Here is a 24096-nt window from a genome sequence, read left to right as displayed (position 1 = left end):
TGTCTATGGCACCTAAACGTAAATCCACTCTTGCTCAAAACCCTCTTTACTCTGGAGCTTCCTCCTCTTCTGATTCTATTCCTCTTAATCTTCGGTTCCATGATGATGATGCCCACAAGGCATTCTCGGAGAACTTCTCTAGACGAGGTGTTCATTCGGAACGCCAAGTTATTTTGGCGGATTTCGCCGACACTGACCTTCTCTCTGTCATTCATAATAGGGGATGGGAGTCACTGTGTGATGTCCCGGTCACTTGTCCTTTTATGCTCATTCAGGAGTTTTACTCCAATATGCACGAGATTGATCGTTCAGTACCTCTCTTTTTTACTCGCGTTCGAGGTACGCGCATCCCTGTCACACCGCAGCTAGTTGCGGATGTGCTTAGGGTTCCTAGGATAAAGTTTCCTAACTATCCTTCTTGTCAGGGTCTATGGATTGTGTCCAAAGATGAGCTCATTTCTACTTTTTGTGAGCGCCCTGCTAATTGGGGTGAACATCAGTATACACCATGTAAATCTTTTGCTAAAGGTCCTCGTTTCATAAACATGGTGGTGACTTTTGTACTCCATCCTCTCTCTCACTACAACTCTATCATAGAGCCTCGTGCTCGATTTTTGTTATCTCTTCTTAAGTATCTTACCATAGATTTTCCTTCTCATTTCATTCTTTCTATCATAAATGTTCATTTAGATTCGGCGTCCCGTGATAAGCTCATCTTTCCTTCTGCTATCATGAGGATCTTACGCCATTTTTCTGTCCCTTTTCTTGTGTCCGACCATTTCACTTTCATGTGTGCCATAGATGCCGCTATCGTAAAATGTAGTGCAGCGCAGTTTAGATCGCGACAGCCGGATTCCACTCCTTTCTCCCGTTTCGCTCCATCTCGTACCGCTCCGTCTACATCCGCTCCTTCTTCCTCTATGGGCGATGTATCTCTTGGAGACATCATGGCGTAGTTGCAGCGCATGGATGCTCGCCTAGATACGCTCTCTACTGAGTTGTATTAGGTGAATATTCGTGTTGGTCGTATTGCACAATGGCAGGCGACCATGGGTGGGTTTGCTTCTGAGGCTACTCCTTCACCACCTCCTCCAGCAGCTTCTGATTCTGAGGATGATGATGATGATGATGGTGATGATGATAACGCTTGATGATGATGGAGATGCTAGCTCTACTGATGAGATGTCTACTTGACACTCTACCCTTTGTTACTCGTGACAAAAAGGGGGAGTAATTTTGGATATGAGAGTAGTCATCTTAGGAGAAGAGTTAGTATAGGATAGTTTTGTAAGGGGGAGTGTTGGTACTTGAGGGATGTAGTGAGAATTTGATATATCTTTTTCTTTTCTAGTTTTTTAGATACACTGTTCTTGTATATGAGGTCTTGTGATCAGTTTTTTCATACATTGTACTTATTTTCTCTATATGTAGATATATATTTCTTTCACGTGTCTCTTCATGTGTTGTTTCTTCTCTATTTTTATACACATGTTTCTTATACTTGTATGCAATCTATTATTTCTGTTTCACACAAGATGCCTTGATGAGTTTTGTTTAAAGTGTTTCAGAAATACAAGTTGTCAAAGTCTACTTGCCATAAACTCTTTTCTTGCAAAGTTTTCAAGGGTTTGTGATAGGATAGATTTTATTGTATTCAACAAATAATTATGAGTTTAGTGATTTATGACTTCTCTCATATGTTCATTTGTTTGTTGTGGTTTTGTCACGGATTGTCAAAGAAGGAGATTGTTAGAACATATGTGGTTTCACTTGTTAAAGAACATATGTCATTCTTTTATGTATATTGGCTAATCCTTTGATAAAACACACTCTATTTGTAATTGAGTAGTTCTAGGTGTTTTCAATACTTCAAGAAACAAGATTTCAAGATCAAGTGTTGAATTCATCAAGTCTGTCCAAGAAACAAGCTGAAAAAGTGCAAATTCATTAAATCTCGACACCTGCTCAATAGCTCCTCAACACCTGGCTATCTATCGAGATTTATAAAATCAGATTTTTTGATCTGATTTCTTGGTATTCGTGAATGCGTCTTTAGGCCTTTTTTTCTCCTAACCCTAGACATATAAAAGGATTGTTTTTAAGGCCGTCAAAGTAGATACAAGTTGCACAAGTATTGAGCAAACTCTGTTCAAACAATTTGTGATCAAAGATGAAGTTCTTGCCCTAGTTCATCTCTTTTGAAGAAGTTGCTCTGTATTTGCACCAAAGAGTTTTGTGACCAAACATCTTCTTGATCTTCATCTTGTAGGATGAATTGAAGAACTTTGCAACCAACCTCTACTTCAAGTTGGTGTTGAAGTCGCGTACTAGGATCCATGTAATTGGTTAGTCATGTACTTGGAAACCGTGCATCAAAATGTGGGAATTGTTACTACAGAACAAGTCCAATTGGGTATTGGGGTAAGGGTCAAATTGTAGGTTGGTAAGATACTTGGGATTCTCTTACTTGTAACCGCTTGTTGTGATAATAGTGGAGTTTCGGGAGTGGTGACCTGAAAATCACTCGGTGGGGTTTTTGCCGACAAGTTTTTCCTCATTTATAAACAAATCACTGTGTCATTTAATTTCCATTGTATATTTAGTTATTTTGTGATTTATTTGTACTACCACGCATTTGCATGTTAAATTGATTAATTAATAACTTGGCTAATTAATTAATTAATTTCTATCACAAGGGGTCAATTCAGTTTGTGGCCTATCAACTATGATGTTTAACTTACTTAATTTTTAATATGAAAAACCATTTTAAGCAAGAAAATAAATTAAAAAAGAACAAGATAACAAAAGACATATGCCATCAAAGTTGCATTAGATAAAATTATACGTATAGAAAATTTAAACTTAATAAATTAGGATTTTTTAGGTAATAAATAGAACATCATATATTACCATTCTCACTTTTCAAGCATGACTACTATATAAAATTCAAAATACTTGAAGAAAAATTTTGAGACGTTAAAATTCAGTGGTGTGTATTTTAGACATTTTTACGATAAAATATTTTAAAAATTTTAAGATTTCTTTAGAGTTTATCTAAGAGTGGAACAATTAAGTTATCTGCAACTTTATAAAATATAAAGGACGAAAATTTTCAACTTTAGTTCAGGGAAGGAATGAAACTTCCCCAAATATAAATGGTGAAAGTGCTTGTCTGTTTCCTTGTTTTTTCGTTCGCCCAACGGTGAACGCCAGGATTGACTCTGAACCATAGCGTGGGACCCATCTCCTCCATTGACTGTGATTTTCTGGATTTTTGTTTTTTGTTTTTTCGTTCGCCCAACGGTGAACGCCAGGATTGACTCTGAACCCTAGCGTGGGACCCATCTCCTCCACTGACTGCGATTTTCTGCATTATAACTTACAGATAACAGCGGCTTTTAACTTCCACTAACATGGCTTGGCTACCATCAGTATCTAGAAACGAATTCTAGATCCATTCATTTGTTCTCTCTTTCAAAGTAAAAATTTTGTGTCCCTCGAAATATCTAGCATAGCTTCTCTGCAAAATTCTGTGCAGTCATGGATTACAAGAAGAATCCATGGCCTATGATGCTTTCTTTTCTCCTCATCTACCTATCTCTCAACAATCATCCTTCCCTTGGAGTTGACACCATCTCTGCAAACCAACCTCTCTCTGGTGATCAAACTATTATCTCTAACGGTTGGAACTTTGAGCTCGGTTTCTTCACACCAGAAAACTCTTCTCGTTCTAACTACTATATAGGCATGTGGTACAAGAAAAACTCTCGCAGAACCATAGTTTGGGTGGCAAACAGAGAGACGCCAGTCTCTGATAGAATTTCGTCTGTATTGAGAATCTCAGATGGTAATTTAGTTCTGTTCAATGAGTCTCAAATTCCAATTTGGTCAACAAATTTGAGCTCTACGAGCTCTGGTCCTCTAGAAGCTGTGCTTCAAGATGATGGAAATTTTGTGCTGAAAGATGGGTCTGCTAATTCATCAAAACTTTTGTGGCAGAGTTTTGATAATCCAACCCATACATGGCTTCCTGGTGCTAAGATGGCATACAACAATAGAACCAAGCAAAGCATGCATCTTATTTCATGGAAGAATTCTGAGGATCCTGCACCAGGACTTTTCAATCTTGAGCTACAGAAAAATACCAATTCCTATATTATTCTATGGAATAAGTCTGTACCATACTGGAACAGTGGACCTTGGGATGGAAAAATTTTCAGTTGGGTTCCTGAGATGAGAGCCAATTATATTTACAACTTCAGTTATGTTTCAAATGAAAATGAGAGCTATTTCACCTATTTGGTTAATGATCCTTCTATTATATCTGGATTTGTGATGGATATATCGGGGCAGATTCAGCAGCTTTCATGGAAGGAAAGTGCCAAGCAGTGGAATTTGTTTTGGTCTCAACCAAGGACACAATGTGAGGTTTATGCTTTTTGTGGACCTTTTGGTATATGCAACCAGCAATCCTTGCCTTTTTGTAGTTGCTTGAAGGGTTTTCAGGTTACCTCCAGCGACAGTTGGAATTTGTCAGATTTTTCAGCTGGGTGTGCAAGAAAAACCAGTTTGCAGTGTGGGAATGATAGTCTTGCTAATGGTAAGAGGGACAAGTTTTGGGAAATGCCCAACATGAAATTGCCTGATCATCCACAGACTGTGGCAGTTGGAAGTTCATCAGAATGTGAATCAACCTGTTTGAATAACTGCTTTTGCACTGCTTATGCTTATGGCGACCATTGTTCAATTTGGATTGGAGATCTATTGAATCTGCAACAACTCACAAGCGCTGACACTAATGGAGGAACTCTATATCTCAAACTTGCAGCTTCCGAGTTATCCAGTAAGGAAATTACTGTAGGTATAGTTTTAGTTCGAGACTTTCAGTTGTAGGGATAGCAGTTCTTGAGTTACCCAGTTCTATAATTGATTTGCTCTATTCTATTTTCCTTATTTTTAGATGATAGGAGTCTAATTCGATTTTGAAATTTGAATTCTGAATTAGGATGTTTTTTCTGATTTCCTATCCTTTCATTATTTATCCTTGTTATTATTCTTATTCTTTAAGTGGACTTTTACTGAATTAGGATGTTACCCAGTTCTATAAGTAGTAAGTGGACTTTTCCTATAAAATGGTGTAAGTGTTGGGTGCAAGTTTAGAACAATATGGCTAGGAGTAGAATTTAGTGTTTATACTTTTGTAGATATGTTACTATAATGCTAGATATGAAAAGAAAACAGAGTGTTGCTGCATAACTTTCATTACAATATTGTTTTTTTTTTTTTTTCGGATATTACTACTTCATTTACAACTCACATCTATATATAGATGTGTTAGGAGTTTAGGATGACTACAAGCTTCAAGAACTCTACAGAAGTTTGCTTCATTTCTCTTTAATTGACACTTGTCCTTGAGGTGTCTACTTGCATGCTAGCTTGGTGCTGGATTCTTCATTTGTTGACACTTAGATTTTAGTTACTTCTTACTTTGACACATAGGGAGCCATATGTCAATTGCAAATTACATTTTAACACCCCCTCTTAATTTGCAATTCCCACATTTTTCTTGAACTCTTCTAGTTTTTCGGCAGTACCAAATTTTGTAAAAACATCTGCTAGTTGCTCATTTGTATTGACAAAGTTGAGCTGTATTTCTTCTTCTTGCACCAATTTTCTGATGAAGTGATGGCGGAGTTCAATGTGCTTTGTTCTACTATGAAACACCGGACTTTTGGTCATAGCAATGGCTGACATGTTATCAAAGTAGATGATGGTTGGCATCTCCTCACTCTGTTGCATGTCTGAAAGAATTCTTCTTAGCCATACAGATTCACATGCTGCATCTGTTGTTGCTATGTATTCGGCTTCGGCTGATGATAATGCAACAGTTTTCTGCTTCTTTGAGGACCAAGAAATTGGTTTTGTACCTAGGCAGAATAAGTAACCAGCAGTGCTCTTGCGGTCATCAATTGAACCTGCCCAGTCGTTATCTGTATATCCCACTAGCTTGTTGTCTTTTTCTTTCACATATTTGATGCCAAGTTTCTTTGTACCTTTTAGGTAGCGTAGAATTCTTTTTGCTGCTGTGAGGTGGATTTTGCTTGGTTCATTCATGAATCTGGAAATAAGGCTGACTGGTTGCACAATATCTAGCCTTACAATATCTAGCCTTGTGTTTGTTAAATAAATTAAGCTTCCAACCAAACTTCGATAGTTTCTTGCATCAACTTTTTCTGCGCCATCATCTAAGTGCAATTTCTCATTGAATGCCATTGGGGTGGACACTGGTTTGCAATTGTTCATTTGGAACCTTTTAAGTAGATCTTTAAGATATTTTTCTTGAGAAATAAATATTTCTCCTTTGCATTGACGTACTTGGATCCCTAGAAAATATTTCATGGGACCTAAGTCTGTCATTTCATATTCTTTCAGCATTGCTTCTTTAAATTCTGCAACCATCTCTGGGTGTGTACTTGCATAAATAAGATCATCAACATATAAACAAACTAAAAGAAAATCTTTTATACCTTTTTTCTTGACATATAGTGATGGTTCACTTGGACTTCTTTGGAATCCATTTTGCTGAAAATATGAGTCAATTTTGCTATTCCATGCTCGCGGTGCTTGTTTTAGTCCATATAAGGCTTTTTTGAGATGATAGACCTTATCTTCTTTTCCTTTCTGCACATAGCCTAGAGGTTGTTCCACATATACCTCTTCTTCAAGTTCTCCATTTAAGAATGCTGCTTTTACATCAAGCTGGAAAACTTGTAGCTCCATTTGGGCTGCTATGGCTAGGACAGTTCTGATAGTTTCCATGCGAGCAACTGGTGCAAAAGTTTCATTGGAATCCACACTCGGTTGTTTTGAGTAACCTTTGCCACCAATCACGCCTTGTGCTTCTGAATTGAACCATCTTCTTTGTACTTGGTCTTATAGACCCATTTTAGCCCGATTACTTCTTTGTCTTCAGGATGATCAACAAGTTCCCATGTGTTGTTCTTTTCAATGGTTGCAATTTCATCATTCATTGCTTTTATCCAGACTTCTTCTTTAGCTGCTTCTTCAAAATTTTGAGGCTCACATGCAAAAAATGCTACATCACAGGATTCATAAATTTCTTTGAGAAACCGTACTCTTCCTGGTGGAGTTTCAAACTATGAAGATGTTCCAATTGAAGGACTTGCTCTTGCTGATGGGTTGTGGCTTGGACTTGCACTTGGAGTTGATTGAGAACTTGAACCTTCTTGATTTGTCACTAGTTCAATAATCTCTAACATCTTAGGCCCTTGATTGGAATCGCTTTCCCAATTCCATGTTGCAAATTCATCAAAAATAACATCACGAGAAATCACCATCTTGTTTGTTTTGGGATTGTAAAGGTGGTAGCCTTTTGATTCATTGCTGTAGCCGACAAAGATGTTCTTTTCTCCTTTTTCATTGAACTTTTCTCTTTCTTGTTATGGAATATGAGCATAAGCAACACACCCAAACACTTTTAGTTGATGGACTTGAGGTTTCTGTCCATGCCAAGCTTGATAAGGAGTCTTGTTTAGAATGGCCTTTGTAGGAGACCTGTTTAAAATATAAACAGCAGTGTTAACTACTTCAGCCCAAAAATTATTTGATAGCCCTTTCCATTTTAACATGCTTCGTGCCATTTCCACAATTGTACGGTTTTTTCGTTCTACCACGCCATTCTGTTGTGGAGTATGACGGACTGTGAGTTGTCTTTGAATGACTTGCTCTTTGCAATATTTTTGGAAGGGTCCATAAATAAATTCTCCACCACGATCTGTTCTGAGAGCCTTCATTTTTCTGCCACTTTGTTTCTCTGCAAAAGCTTTAAACTGAAGAAAAACATTAAAAGCCTCTGATTTTTGTTTAAGAAAATATACCCACATCATTCTAGTATAGTCATCAACAAATAAGAGAAAGTATCTATTATCATTGAGTGATGGGGTTCTTGTTGGTCCACAAATATCAGCATGCACCAATTCAAGTGGTGCTCGGGCTCTCCATGCAATTTTTGGAAACGGGAGCCTATGCATTTTTCCATAAATACAGCCTTCACAAACTTGATTTAGCTTAGCAATAGGAGGCAATCCTAGAACCATATTTTTATCCTTCAGCAATTTGAGGCCATTATAATTTAAATGTCCATATCTTAAATGCCACAAATATGCTTCATCTATTTTTTCAGTCTTGAAGGCAAAATTCTCAGCTAGTGGCATAGTGAGAGGAAAAACATTTTTAGAATTCATTTTTACTTTTGCTACTATAGAATTATTCTTCTTATCTATGATTGTCCCTTCATCATCATCAAAATTTATTTTGTAGCCTTTCCTTAATAGTTGTCCAAGACTTAAAAGATTTGCAGCTGAAAGGGAGAAAATACGCGCTAGGATGCCTAGAGTGAATGTACGGGCTAACTATAGTCTGCGAACTAAAGAAGAGACGAGCCCATTATTTACACAAGGCCTTAAGTGGACGGACCTGATGTGGACGGAGGGAATAAAGATGGGCTGGTCGGCCATGGGCTTGTTGGACCCCTTAGTGGGAACACTTTGGCCCATTCTCGTAAAGCCCTAAACAGAGTCCTTGCGCAACTTGGACTCTAGAATTCTCATGTATTGGTGAAGATCTTCCGTATAAGGAGAAGGTTTGTCCACCACATTTCGGACTCTAAAAAAGATGATTTCTACAAGGAAAAGACTTGGATACCAAGTTTAAGAGGAAAAACTTTCGACTACTATAAAAGCCCCAATACTCTCACCAATAGAGGTATGCATTATCTACCCTCTCTAACACTCTAGAGTTGTGAGAATACTTTTTGACTTAACCTTCGGAGGGTATTTGGCCGGTACCACACCGGCGCCCTTTGATAGGTTTCCTTCTTTGTATTGTGTAGGTTTACGTTCGAGCGCGAAGGTATCGTGTGACTCACTGGTGAATTTCCCAGCTTCATCAGTTGGCGCCGTCTGTGGGAAACTGAGAAGAAAGTAGTCAGACGTTGCTTCATCCCTGAGACAGAAGGGTTGCATAGTGCTCACTCGCTCGATGGCAACAACCAACGACATCCAAGGAGAGGAACTACCCATAACCGCACTCGAAAGACAGGTTCGGACTCTCACTGCGGCCGTGGAGCACCTCACCAAACAAAATCATGACCTAGAAGAACAGTTGCGTCAAAGAAACATAGCACCCAACAACTGGAGGGAGGATCAGGAAGGTACTAGCGCCATGCAAAGAGACCGAGAAGGGCCTAAAGGAAGCAATGCTCCAAGTAGGCCAGAACGACAAAACACGCGCCTTCCATCCCTCATGGATGTGACTCCTCCGCCTATGTTCGCGGAGATGCAGGCGATGAAAGAACAGATGGAGGTCATGATGAACGCCCTAAAGGGACGAGTGTCCAGTGACCTGGACGACCTAGTGAACCGAACTGATTCTCCATTCACCGGCCCCGTCAATTCCTTTCCCCTACCACACAAGTTCTGGATGCCACAGATAGAGAGTTATTATGGAGTCAAGGATCCCCTAGACCACCTGGAGACGTTCAAGACCTTGATGCATCTACAAGGGGTACCAGACGAAATCATGTGTAGAGCCTTCCCAACCACACTGAAGGGTCCTGCAAGAATTTGGTTCAGTCGGCTGACGCCGAACTCCATCAGCACTTTCAAAGAGTTGAGCGCTCAGTTCACCTTGCACTTTATAGGGGGACACAAGTACAAGAAATCCACGGCATGCTTAATGAGCATCCGGCAGAGAGAGGACGAGACGTTAAGATCCTACGTAACCCGCTTCAATAAGGAAGCACTTTCGATCGATGAAGCCGATGACAAAATACTGGTGGCGGCTTTCACGAACGGGTTGCGGAAGGGCAAGTTTTTATTTGCCCTATACAAAAACGACCCTAAAACCATGTCAAAGGTACTCTACAGGGCCACCAAGTACATGAATGCGGAAGACGCGCTACTAGCATGGGAGGAAAAGCCCAGGAAGAGGGAACGGCAGGCGGACGTGCGTTAGGATCAAGGGCAGAAAAGACCAAGGACAGGAGACAGAAGGGACGAAAGGCGCCCTAAGCCCCCGGGTGGAAGGTTCACAAGTTTCACCCCTCTAAACGCCCCGATTGACCAAGTTTTGATGCAAATCAAAGACGAGGGAACGCTGACGTTCCTAGGGAAACTAAAGAGCGACCCAAGCAAACAGCCGCGAGACAAATATTGTTGTTTCCACTGAGATCACAGCCACAACACAGCCGATTGCTACGACTTGAAGCAGCAAATTGAAGCCCTCATTAGACAAGGGAAGTTGCAGAAATTCGTCAACAAAGAGAGAGCAGATCTCAATCGCCAAGAGCCGGCCCCTCGACGGGATAACGAGCATCCTAGACCCCCCATCGGAGACATAAAGATGATCGTGGGAGGGATCGCGGCTACTGGTTCTCCCAAAAAAGCTCGAAAAACGTACCTCAGATCGGTCCTGAACGTCCATCTAACAGGCTCTACGCCTAATACCACACGGGTGGAAAGCCCTGTCATTGGATTCACTGAAAAAGACGCAAGGACACTCCATCATCCACATGACGACGCGCTGGTTGTCAGCATATGTGTGGGGGACTACAATGTCCACCGAGTATTAATCGACAATGGTAGCTCGGTAGACATTCTATACTATCCAGCATTCTAGCAAATGGGGATAGACAGAGCACGATTGATACCGATGAGTGCCCCACTTGTCGGTTTTGGAGGGACAAGGGTATTCCCAATAGGCTCCATCACACTCCTGGTAACAGTGGGCGATTACCCGCGAGAACTCACTAGGAATGTAATGTTTCTCGTGGTGGACTGCTCATCCGCTTACAATGGTATTCTTGGACGGCCCACACTTAACTCGTGGAAAGCAGCAACATCAACATACCACCTGATGATCAAGTTCCCAACAGACTATAGGACTGGGGAATTGCGAGGGAATCAGGTAACCGCCCGAGAATGCTACATTGCCATGCTAGAAATGGAAGATCATCATTAGACAATGTGCGTAAAAGAGTAGCGGATGGTCGCAGAACCGGTCGAAGAGCTGGAAGAGATAACACTTGACGAGTCAAAACCAGAGCGGACTACCAGAATAGGGACATTGGCCTGCCAGCCGGTGCGCCAAGCCCTCACAACATTCCTCAAGAGGAACCAAGACGTTTTCGCATGGAACCACGAAGATACGCCTGGGATCGATCCCTCTGTCATAGTACACAAGCTTAACGTGAACCCCTCAACCCCACTCGTCCGGCAGAAAAAGCGAGTGTTCACTCACGAACGAGACAGAGCAATAGCACAGGAGGTCAGAAAACTACTCAAGGCGGGTTTCATTAGGGAAGTATATTACCTGAAGTGGTTGGCGAACGTGGTCATGGTCAAGAAGGCTAGCGAGAAGTGGCGAATGTGTGTCGACTTCACGGACCTTAACAAAGCGTGCCCAAAGGACAGCTACCCCCTCCCGCGGATAGATGCACTGGTCGACTCGACGGCCAGACACCAGCTCCTAAGTTTTATGGATGCCTTCTGAGGCTATAATCAGATCAAGATGGAGGAATCTGATCAGGAGAAAACGTCCTTCGTCACCAGCCAAGGACTCTTTTGCTATAAGGTGATGCCATTCAGACTCAAGAACGCTGGGGCAACGTACCAAAGGTTAATGGACAAAATGTTCACGCACCAGATAGGGAAGAACGTACAGGTCTACGTCGACGACATGCTGGTCAAGAGCCCATACAAAAAAGACCACCTGAACGACCTCTAGGAGACATTCGATACCCTACGATCATACAACATGAAGTTGAATCCGGGCAAGTGCATATTCAGAGTAACGGCGGGAAAATTCTTGGGTTTTATGGTATCCTAAAGAGGAATAGAGGTCAACCCGGAGAAGATATGGGCCATCATGAAGCTGGAATCGCCAAGGACAGTAAAGGACGTGCAAAGCTTAAACAGCAAAATTGCTGCTTTGAACAGGTTCGTCTCCAAAGCAACGGACAAGTGTCTACCGTTCTTCCGCGTCCTAAGGAAATCATTCGAGTGGACAGATGAGTGCCAGAAGGCATTTAAAGACTTGAAGAAATACCTCGCCTCGCCACCCTTGCTCAGCCTGTCCAAGCCAGGAGAAGACCTCTACTTATACCTAGCAGTTTCGCAGGTGGCAGTAAGCGCGGCTCTAGTAAGTGAAGAGGAAGGAACTTAGCAACCCGTCTATTTCATAAGCAGAGGGTTCCGGGGGGTTGAAGAAAGGTACCCCCACATGGAAAAGCTCGCCTTCGCACTGGTAACCGCAGCCCGAAAGCTCAAACCGTACTTTCAAACCCACAGCATCATTATCCTAACGAATCAACCCTTAAAAAGGGCAATGAGCAGCCCTGAAGCTACCGGACGAATGGCCCTGTGGGCGATAGAGCTGAGCGAATTTGACATACATTACCGACTGCGAACTGCAATAAAGGGCTAAGGAGTGGCGGACTTCATTGCCGAATACACGCAAACAGAGTAGAAGGAGCCACAAGCCCTCAGACAATGGAACATCCACACGGATGGATCATCAAACAAGCAAGTTGGAGGTGCCGGGGTAGTAATTTAAACCCTTGACAAAGAGAAAATCAAGTGTATGATTCGGCTGGACTTCCCAACAACCAATAATGAGGCCGAGTATAAAGCATTGGTGGCAGGATTAGACTCGGCGAAAGCAGCAGGCGTCGAGGCCATAGTTGTACATTGCAATTCGCAGGTAATAGTCAGTCAGATTAATGGCACCTATGAGTGTAGGGGGGAAAAGATGAAGAAATACTTGGAAGAGGTCAGGAGACGAATCGACACCCTCCAGGTCACATTCGTTCAAATTCCAAGGGAGGAGAACGAATGTGCTGACCGGCTCGCAAAGGCCGCCTCCGCAGAGGTTATGATGGCCCCCGATTAGGTATTGTCGTTTATCCAGAATTCCTCAATCATTAACAATAGGGCAGAAGTGCAGGAAGTAAATCCTGAACACAATTGGACTACACCATTAACAGCCTACCTGAAGGAAGGCACGCTTCTAGACGACAGAGACGCAGCAAGAAAACTAAAAGTCTGAGCTTCGCGATTCATAATAATCAATGACGTCTTATACAAGAAGGGATTCTCACGACCATACCTAAGGTGTTTGGGCCACGAGGAAGTAGACTACGTAATGAGAGAGGTCCATTAGGGTATCTACGGAAACCATTCAGGGGCACGATCTTTAGTACACAAACTGATCCGGGCAGGATACTACTGGCTTACAATGCAGAAGGACGCACTAGCTTACGTCAAGACTTGCGACAAATGTCAGAGGTTCAGTAACCTAATTAGGCAACCAACCGAAGAGCTGACACCCATGACGGCCCCTTGGCCGTTCGCCCAATGGGGGCTAGACATTATGGGCCCTTTCCTGACGGCTGCACGACAGCTGAAATTTCTGGTGGTAGGGATCGACTATTTCACTAAGTGGGTGGAGGCGAAAGCTCTGGCGACTATCACGGAGGGAAACATAAGGAGTTTTGTATGGAGAAATATCGTATGCAGATTCGGGATACCAAGGGTACTTGTCTCCGATAACGGAAAACAGTTTGACAACAAGGCATTCCAAGATTTCTACTCGGAATTAGGCATCAGAAATCACTACTCATCACCAGCACATCCGTAGGCCAATAGGCAAGTTGAAGTCACGAACTGGTCCCTGCTCAAAATCATTAAGACCCGGCTCGAGGGGGCAAAAGGCATCTGGCCCAATGAGCTACCAAGTATCTTATGGGCATATCGTACAACGGCAAGAACGCCCACGGGAGAAACACCATTCAGGCTAACATACGGAAGCGAGGTTGTCATTCCAGTAGAGATAGGGCTTACAAGTTATAAAGTGGAGAGTTACAATGATGATAAGAACGAAGGGGCTTTACGGCTACAGCTAGACCTGGTCGACGAAGTCCGAGCTATAGCAGAACAAAGGTTGGCCCGATACTAGAACCTCATGGCAAAATACTACAACTCCAAAGTCAGACACAGAGACTTTCAAATCGGGGACCTTGTGCTACAGAAGGTAATGGGAGTGGCTAAAGATCCTTCACAAGGGAAACTTGGCCTCAACTGGGAAGGACCTTACAAGATCTCGTCTTGGTAGAGGAAGGGGACCTACCACCTCGAAACCATGGACGGACGGAAGCTGTAGCACCCATGGAACACAGAGCATCTTCGAAAATACTACCAGTAGAGACGGCGTAAAGATATCAAGAACACCAGCATTCCCCGTTTTTCAGTTTTTCATTTTCCTAGTTTTTTATTTTTATTTTTTCAGTTCTTTCTATAAGCACTTCTTTTTCTTTAGCCCAAGGGGGCAGGTATTGTTAACTTATTACAAACATATGGGTTTCGTTTAAATAATTAGAGGAATATTCAGGCTCAACTATGTTTGATAACTATGATCGGAGAAAAATAACGTCCATAAATCTGGACGGATCATCCTGAAAGGATGGTAACTACTAAGTCCAGATAATGAACGAATCAGTAATAACGTTCACAAGCTGGACGGATCATCCTAAAAGGATGGTAACTACTAAGTCCAGATAATGGACGGACCAGTAATAACGTCCACAAGTTGGACGGATCGTCCTAAAAGGATGGTAACTACTAAGTCCACATAATGGACAGACCCAAAATAACGTCTGCAAGCTGGACGAATCATCCTAAAAAGATGGTAACTACTAAGTCCACATAATGGACGGGCCCAAAATAACGTCCACAAGCTGGACGGATCATCCCAAAAAAGATTGTAACTCTTTTAAAATCCACATAATGGACAGGCCCAAAATAACGTAAAGATTGTAACTCTTTTAAAATCCACATAATGGATGGGTCAAAAATAATGACCACAAGACGGATCATCCCTAAAGGGTGATAGCACTTAGAATCCGGGCTAAGCCCACCTACTAAACGGACCATTCTAAAACGAATGGTAATTCTAAAAGTCCCACGAATGGACAAATCATCTTAAGGGATGACGACCCTTGGTTAAACGGTTAATGGACGTATAAGTTAATTCCGCAAGGCTAGACGGATTATCTTAAAAAAAAACAGAAGGGAGGACGGACGAAGCGCATAAACAGAACGGAGTTCATTCAATAACATGAAATGTACTTTAAAATAAAACATATGCATTTCACAAAGATAAAACAAAGGTCAACGGACCTTGCAGAATGTAAACATACTGAACGGGCTATGTTCATATAAACCCCATAAACATGACGGGTATTAAAAATTGTTCTACACTTGATACAAAAAAAAAAAGGGAGATTAATTAGTAAAACTAAGTTATTACAAATCTTCTAATGCTGTCTCTTTCTCTTCAACAGGACGGTCCCGAACGTCCTTAGCTTGGCTATCCACAACAGTTTGATCTACAGGAGCTTCACGGACAGGGACGTTCTCGTCAAAAAGAACATCAGTATCTTCAGACTGAATGGGCTGAACAGTTGATGGCTCGGGGGCAGTGACAGCGATGGCGGACAAGTCTATATCCGGGTATAAGGCCTTCACCTGACGGAGGGCATCGTCAAACCCGTCATTATAAACCAGACTCAGTTCCGAAATGAGGGCGTAGGAGTCGCGGTACTCGCGTATCGCATCCTCCTTCGCCTGACGGACCTCATCGTCTTTCTCCACCAAGGCTTTCTTCAAACGGTCCGTCAGCTGGATACATTCGTCCCGGGCCATCTCGGCCATCTTAAGCTTTTTCTCCTGGACGACCTTCCAGGCCTTGAGATCAAGCAGCTCCTCCTCCATCACCTTGGCTTTCTCACGAACTCGGCCAATGGTCGTCTCATGATTGAGACACTGTCCCGTCATGCCTTTCATCATGATCATAGCCTGAAGACAACAAAATGCATAAGTAAAATATTTAAGGGCAGCAAGTGGTGAACGGATGGACCAAAAGACGACGGAAGAATTACCTGAGCAATGTTGAAGAGGCCCGTCTCCCCCATCTCCTCCATTGAGTGATTCTCCAAATCCTCGTAGTTGTCGGTAGTAATAATGGACGACAGCCTCTCGAGGGCATACTTGGAGTCCTCACGAAGCAAGACAGGTGGCTTCTTCTAGCTGCCAGACGGACCCGTCATCAGGCCCTTGCTCGCACCATGTTTGATCGGAGTGACCGACTTATTCCCCCCAGCCATCAAGCCAACGACTGGCTCCAAAGGGATCTTGGGTTGTTTTGGCGCACGGTCACACTTCACGGGCAATTTCCTCTTCAGACTCTGCTTGCTAGAGCCCGTTCCCATGGGGTCCGTTTCAGCCTCTTTGTTCTTTACAGCCTGAAGTCTTATAGCTGCTCGCCTCTTTGCATCCTCCATCTCTAAAAGAGGTAGACGGATTAAGAAATAATAATAATAATGACGAAAAAAATAGGTAATAGGGGCAACGGACTTACGTAGACGGGTCTGCTTCTCGTACTTTAGTGCCGCCGGGGTTGGTTCGGGCCCGTCACAATACCAATGGATGGTGTTGAGGTTGACGAGCTTAGCCCAAGTCCGCTGCTCGGGTTTTGTCTTTGCAAAAATTTTCTCAAGGAAGCTGAATTCCTCGAGGGTAATCTGGGGATGCCGTCGAACTGCATCAAAGAGGACGGACGTTAAAAACATAATAAAAATTAGTTAAATTGCACGGAGTCATTTACGACGGGCCATACCAGATGGGTTTAAAACGCCCCAAACTGTGTCGATGGGCATGAAGTCCGTCTCCCCTGGATGACACATCCAATTATCTCCTTCAATGAAAAAGTAGCGGCTCTTCTAGTCTTTATTTGAGTCTGGGATTTCAAAAATAAATTTCAAGACGGGGCTCCTAGGGACAAAGCTATACATGCCCCTCGACTTATCTATTTCATCCGGACGGTAGCAATGGAGGAACTCCTTTATCGTAAGCCTTCTCCCACCGTCCGACATGGCTCCGTACAGAACCTCCATCGCGATAAAAACCCTCCAGGCATTAGGAGACACCTGGCTGACGGATATACCTAGGTATTTTAAAAGTTTGCGGTGCAACAAATTTAATGGAAATCTCAGGCCGGCCTTAAGCACTTGTTCGTACACACCTACTCTGTCAACTTCTTCGTAATAACATTTTTCTAACATATAAGGTAGATGGAGTGGGATGTGGTCTGGGATTTGGTAACGGGCCCTAAGGGTATTAAAGTGGGGTTCCTTGATAGTGGACGTGAAGGCGTGTACCATCCACTCTGGAAGTATGATGAACTCCCTAAGTCCATCAGCTCCCACGACGGATCTAATTATCGACTCTTCGTCGTCAGCTGAACCCTCTTGTATTTCGATCATCTCCAGGCCCTCATTTGTTGAGGACGAGGAGGATGATGATGAACTACTCTCCTCGCTCGGGGCATCGTGGTCTTTGGGACCTGACGGGTATACCTCTTCGTAGTCCGCCCCATCACGGACGACCAACTGATTACTCGACGCACTAGACATGGCCTACAGGTAATGACAAAACCTAAGACTCTGATGGGTATGGAAAGAACGACGGGCGCATAAAGTCTAAAAAAGAGATAAAAAAGAATTAAAATTAAAAAAGGGACGGATAGGAGACTACTTACCAAAAGTTCAGAGTAAGCAAGATGTTGCAGACGACGGGTATGGGAGTGAACGGACTATTCTCTGACAGATATGACGGACTCGCTCTAACAATTTTTTCTAGCAACAAGTGAAAAAATGAGGGGCGGAGGGGTCGATATTTATAAAGGATATGCACGGAAGACGAAGTGACCCCTCATTCCAAAACAATGACCATTGACAGGATGACACTTGGCACGACTCATAAATGTGTTAACTCCTGATCTGACAATGTACAGAGGTAAGTTCACGGATCTAGGTGTCATGAAAACATATTTACACAAGGCCTTAAGTGGACGGACCTGATGCGGACGGAGGGAATAAAGATGGGCTGGTCGGTCATGGGCCTGTTGGACCCCTTAGTGGGAACACTTTGGCCAATTCTCGTAAAGCCCTAAACAGAGTCCTTGCGCAACTTGGACTCTAGAATTCTCATGTATTGGTGAAGATCTTCCCTATAAGGAGAAGATCTGTCCACCACGTTTCGGACTCTAAAAAAGATGATTTCTACAAGGAAAAGACTTGGATGCCAAGTCTAAGAGGAAAAACTTTCGACTACTATAAAAGCCCCAATACTCTCACCAATAGAGGTACGCATTATTTACCCTCTCTAGCACTCTAGAGTTGTGAGAATACTTTTTGACTTAACCTTCGGAGGGTATTTGGCCGGTACCACACCGGCGCCCTTTGATAGGTTTTCTTCTTTGTATTGTGTAGGTTTACGTTCGAGCACGAAGGCATCATGTGACTCACTGGTGAATTTCCCAACTTCATCAGCAGCTAAACCAGGACCAAAATGCACATCATAGATAAGTTTAGAGTTACCTCCTTTTGATTCAACAGCTACTACACCTTTTCCTTTGATGTCATGAAATTTTCCATCTCCAAGCTTCACTTTGGATGTGTAGCCTTCATCAAGACTCATGAAAAATTCTTTGCTTCCTGTCATATGATTACTGCAAGCACTATCCAGATACCATGTACTTCTTGGTTCTTCTTGTACAGACATACATGAGAAAAACACTTGTGCATTTTCAACTTCCTTAGTGAAGTTGGCATCATGATCTTCTTTAGCACTTTTATCATCTTTATACCAGCAGTCTCTTTGAGAGTGATTTGGGATTTTACACTTAGTGCATCGAAAATAACAATTTTTGGACTCATGTCCAAATTTTTTACAGATTATGCATTGAGAGTCAGAGTTACTAGAAAAATTTCTTTGGCTTGAAAAACTTCTTTTTCCTCTGCCTCGACCTCTGAAATTCTGCTTTCCTCATCCTCCTCCAGTTTGATTCCTTTGTTAGGAGGAACTGCTGGCTTTATTTTCTTGTTCATTTTTTGTGTTTTTGTTGTCTGTACTTTTCACTTTAGATTGAAATGCTTGTTCAAAAGATTGAGTAGAAAATCAACCCATCCTTTTTTCATGTGCTTCAAGAGATCCACAAGTTCATCTAGTGTAAGCTTTGATAAATCTTTAGCTTCTTCAATTGCAGCAACCACATGTTCAAATTTTATTGACAAACTTCTTAGTATTTTCTCTACAATTTTTTGATCATTTATATTATCTCCATAGCCTCTAATTTGATTTATTATTGCTGAAACTTTAGAGAAAAATTCTTGCACAGTTTCATTTTCTCTCATTTGCAAGTTATCAAATTCTCTCCAAAGATTCTGTAGTTTAATAGAAATTACTTTATCATAGCCACTAAATTGCTTTTTCAAAATTTCCCATGCTTCTTTAGATTTAGTTGCACCAGAAATTCTAGGGAAAATAGTTTTACTTACCCCTTGCTGGATGAAGAGTAGAGCCCTTGCATCTCTTTGCTTGTTTTGCTTGTACTCCTTTAGCTGCTCTGCTGCCAAAGTTGACAAATCTTCTGGCTGTTCATAGCCTTCTTCAATTAAATCCCACAAATCTTGTGAGATGAAGAGTGTCTTCATTTGTGTGCTCCAAAAATCATAGCTCTCACCGGTGAAGATGGGAACAATGTTTTGGGCATAGTTGAAGGTGGCTGTACTTGTACTTGCTGCCATGGTTTATGGTTGTCTGGTTTATAGTTCTAGGACAAAAGGGGCTGGCAACCTTGCTCTGATACCAAATTTGTTGGGTGCAAGTTTAGAACAATACGGCTAGGAGTAGAATTTAGTGTTTATACTTTTGTAGATATGTTACTATAATGCTAGATATGAAAAGAAAACAGAGTGTTGCTGCATAACTTTCATTACAATATTGTTTCTTTTTTTTTCGGATATTACTACTTCATTTACAATTCACATCTATATATAGATGTGTTAGGAGTTTAGGATGACTACAAGCTTCAAGAACTCTACAGAAGTTTGCTTCATTTCTCTTTAATTGACACTTGTCCATGAGGTGTCTACTTGCATGCTAGCTTGGTGCTGGATTCTTCATTTGTTAACACTTAGATTTCAGTTACTTCTTACTTTGACACATAGGGAGCCACATGTCAATTGCAAATTACATTTTAACAGTAAGGAGGTGCCTTTGCACCATCAGCTCTCTATAAAGACTTGTGTAAAACCTGTTGTTTACAACCTCCAATACCATGATAACGCATCAGCAATTTATAAGTTAGTGAATACATGCTACCACACACAATAATTCCTCCATAAATCATATCCATTGTACGTTTCTTTGTGACGACCCTAATGTCAACTTCGTTGGCCTCGTCGTTGCCTGCATTGACATCGTAACCCTGGTCTCTATCTCCAGCCAGCCCATATCGGGCAACCAATGACAAGGCGGAGAGAAACTTTGAAGACTGTATTTCAACGTTTCTAAAATTGGGTAGGGTGAGCAATTATTGTGTGGTATATCTTATTCGCTCATTTGTGAAATGTTGATGTGGAATGCTAGTATTGGAAGTTGCAAAACTCTTATTTGCATCACATGCTTACCAAATTTGGACTCTTGTACAAAAGGTTAGGATTCTATTTCATGTGCTTATTCCATATTAAAATTGCTTAATTAGAAATTTAGAAGCAATGAATCAGACTAATGTTGCTTCGCTGATTTTTTTTTTTCGTAAATTATGATAATGGTTGATTTGATAATTTACGACAATGTTAGGACTGGCTAAATCGAGAAAAAAATCCTGATTTCCAAGAATTCTCTTTTACTTGTGTGTAATCACTTTTAATCTTAATTACTTTTGAACTTTGAGAGGTCTTTCAAAAATTTACAAAATTGTCTTTAGAAAATTTAAATGTGATTATCATGTCATATATTGTTATAGTTTGTATTCTGCACAACAATAAACATAAATTTTTTTTAGAAATAAACATACACACACAAGAGAGAGGAAAAGAGGTTTTAACACAAAAACACATCACAACTCTACTCAAAAGTTATGATAACTTTTAAGGGAGTATGAGGCAAGTTATACTACACACAACACATTCTCTTAAACAATTATGTGGGACAATTACCCTTTTTTTTTTTAATAAACAAATACACACATATAAGGGAAAGGGAAATGAGTTTTAATACAAATGTGCATCATAATTCTCCTAAAAAGCCTCAAAATTGTAGAAATTGATGAAAACATAATATTTTTAAATTTCGACTGATTATCATTTAATTCAATCATTTCAACCTTTTCACTTTAACAAAACATGAAGTGAGAGATTTCTGTTCACATTCTATATATTGAAATATGACTTGTCTTTATTTTTTTTCTTGTAGTTTCTCCTCCATCCAAAAAAAGGATGACGTTGCTTCTTATTATTGGAATAACTAGTGTGATTGTTCTTTGCGCCAGTATTTCTATGTGCATATGGCAAAGAAAGATGAGCAAGAGAAAGGGTAAGCACTTTGCAAAATGCATATGATGCACCATGCTGAGTTTTTTTGTTATTTTGAATCAGAATAAAGCCAGTAATACGTTCCTCCATGTAATTAACATGCATACTAAGATACGTCAATGTCTTCTGAATTTAGAAAACAGACAAATTAATAAAAGAAATCAAGCACACCGCATGTTACACAGTGAAAGCCATGTCCAAGAATTGATAGACTTGGGTGAGTTGAAAGAAGAAGATGAGAAAGGCTTAGATTTACCTTTTTATGATTTGGAAAGCATACGAGTCGCTACAGGTAACTTCTCAGATGAAAACAAGCTTGGACAAGGAGGCTATGGGCCTGTTTACAAGGTAATTCTGGCAATATCTATTGGTCATTAATGTTCATGTCTGCCTGTTTTGGTAAATGGCAATATTAATTGTGCATTGGGAATTTTGGTCTTAGGGCAAGCTTCCAAGTGGTCAAGAAATTGCGGTAAAGAGGCTTTCAAGAGTCTCAGGTCAAGGTTTAAAAGAATTTAAGAATGAGGTGCTATTGATTGCAAAACTTCAGCATCGAAACCTTGTCAAGCTCCATGGATATTGCATAGAAGGGAGTGAAAAGATTTTACTCTATGAGTACATGCCTAACAAAAGTTTAGACTTCTTTATATTTGGTTGGCTTCTAAACCTAACTCCTACCATTTTACCATCCATGTTACGTTAACAATGTTTCTTATTTTAGTAGCTAAAATTATTCTTTCAAATGAAAAATGGAAATTGCCAGATCAAAAGCAAAGTATGAGTTTGGAATGGGAGATGCGTTTCAACATCATTTTGGGAATTGCTCGAGGGGTTCTTTATCTTCACCAAGACTCTAGATTAAGGATTATTCATAGAGATTTGAAAACTAGCAATATTCTTTTAGATCACAAAATGAACCCCAAAATATCTGACTTTGGATTGGCGAGAATTGTTGGTGACAGACAAACTGAGGCAATCACAAGCAAAGTAGCTGGAACTTAGTAGGTTTCATGTAGATAGTATGATTATTATAGCTAATTATTTACATATTATGGCAAATCTTCAATCCGCTTAACTTGTTTAGACAATATGCACATAATTTCCTTGCTAATATTATAATTTATACAATCGTTGCAATGTAGTGGCTATATATCTCCGGAATATGCGATAGATGGAATCTTCTCAATCAAATCCGATGTTTTTAGTTTCGGTGTAGTTCTACTTGAGATTATAAGTGGAAAGAGAAATACAGGTTTTTATAAGTCAGAACAAGCAATGAGCCTTCTAGGTTATGTAAGTATTTTGAATTTTCATAACTATCTATGTAATTTGTGTCACTTTTTTGCTTCATTCTAGGTTATGTATGTAGGTATGTTGAATTTTCTAATTATATATGCTTTGGTAATTTTTTACTTCATACCAATGTTTGTCTATTATCACAGGCATGGGGATTGTGGACTGACAACATGCTGTTGGATTTAATGGACGAGACCCTACAGGATACTTGCATTGCAGATCAGTTTGTGAAGTGTCTCAATATTGGTCTCTTATGTGTACAATCTAACCCAAGTGATCGCCCAACCATGTCAATTGTTATTCAGATGCTAGATGGTGAAACTGTGAACCTTCCAACCCCCAAAAGACCAGCATTTGTCGTTGGGAGAGATCAATCCAGCTCAACTTCTTCTAATAAACCAGAATCAATTAATGAAGTAACAAATAGTCTAGAAGCACGATGATCCGTGATTAAGGTTATCATGAGTCTTGTTGTTTTTTTATGATTAATTCTGCAAAGTTAATCGTGCATTCACAATTAGATAATATAAATATTTTTTTCCCTAATTATTTTCCTTTGCTGGATACTTCTTTCAAGTTATTTTAAATCCTTTCCCGTATTTGTTGTACTGACGTTTTGAATTGGAATGGATAAGATCTCAGGTTTCTTATATTGTGTTTGGACTTTGCTATTTTAAAGAACTTCTAGTATGATTTAGAAGACGTCTGAATTAGAGAAATTCTTGTATTCACATTATCTATAAATATCATTACCGCATCCTGCCCAACGATTACCCATCCTTGCTCCTCCACTGAATAAAAATTCTATGTCCTACTATGAGTGGTTAACTTTAAACTTTATTAATAACTATTTATAAGGTCATTTTCTTAACCCAAAATTACTTTTACAAACTGACGAGTAACAACAATTTAAAAGCCATGGTCCTTCTCGGGCAGCCATCCATTATATTGTGCAATTTTTATTACTCATTGCCTTTTTTTATTTTTTTTATTTTTTTAATTTTTTTTTAAATATCTGAGATAGAATTCAGCTCTAGTCTAATATAAGTTTATATGTGTGGTGCTCATTATTGGAGACTTAAACTCTAGTCCTTATTCCGCACATCCTACAAACACATAATACTTTAGAGTGACTATCATACAAAGGATGTGCGGGATCATTACTCACTACTAGTTGCACTTGCACCACATGAATCTTCTCAAATTTGACAAGATTGGCAGTTACCTTTCCCTTAATACACAAAGACTTTTATTAACAAGTGTCTTAAGGGCAATGGTTAAGATAC

At 40.7% G+C, this 24096-nt stretch overlaps 1 protein-coding gene across 2 annotated transcripts; it reads left to right on the top strand.

Annotated features, from left to right (window-relative positions):
- The first annotated feature begins 3398 nt into the window (after nt 1-3398).
- Nucleotides 3399-23460, top strand: LOC112032975 (G-type lectin S-receptor-like serine/threonine-protein kinase At4g03230). 2 transcript variants are annotated; one of them, XM_065766958.1, is made up of 7 exons: nt 3399-4843; nt 21396-21515; nt 21651-21862; nt 21957-22167; nt 22278-22515; nt 22657-22807; nt 22957-23460. In XM_065766958.1, the coding sequence occupies exons 1-7, from the start codon at nt 3541-3543 to the stop codon at nt 23251-23253; spliced, it is 2532 nt and encodes an 843-aa protein (XP_065623030.1). In that variant the 5' UTR covers nt 3399-3540; the 3' UTR covers nt 23254-23460. The 2 variants fall into 2 exon arrangements, with proteins under 2 accessions (XP_065623030.1, XP_065623027.1); XM_065766955.1 differs by having other exon boundaries at nt 3399-4861.
- Nucleotides 23461-24096: the final 636 nt, after the last annotated feature.

This window comes from Quercus suber, unplaced genomic scaffold (assembly GCF_002906115.3).
Source record: "Quercus suber isolate HL8 unplaced genomic scaffold, Cork oak 2.0 scaffold_25, whole genome shotgun sequence".
Lineage (NCBI taxonomy): Eukaryota > Viridiplantae > Streptophyta > Magnoliopsida > Fagales > Fagaceae > Quercus > Quercus suber.
Note: the sequence above shows the minus strand (reverse complement) of the source record. Positions and strands in the feature narration are given on the sequence as shown.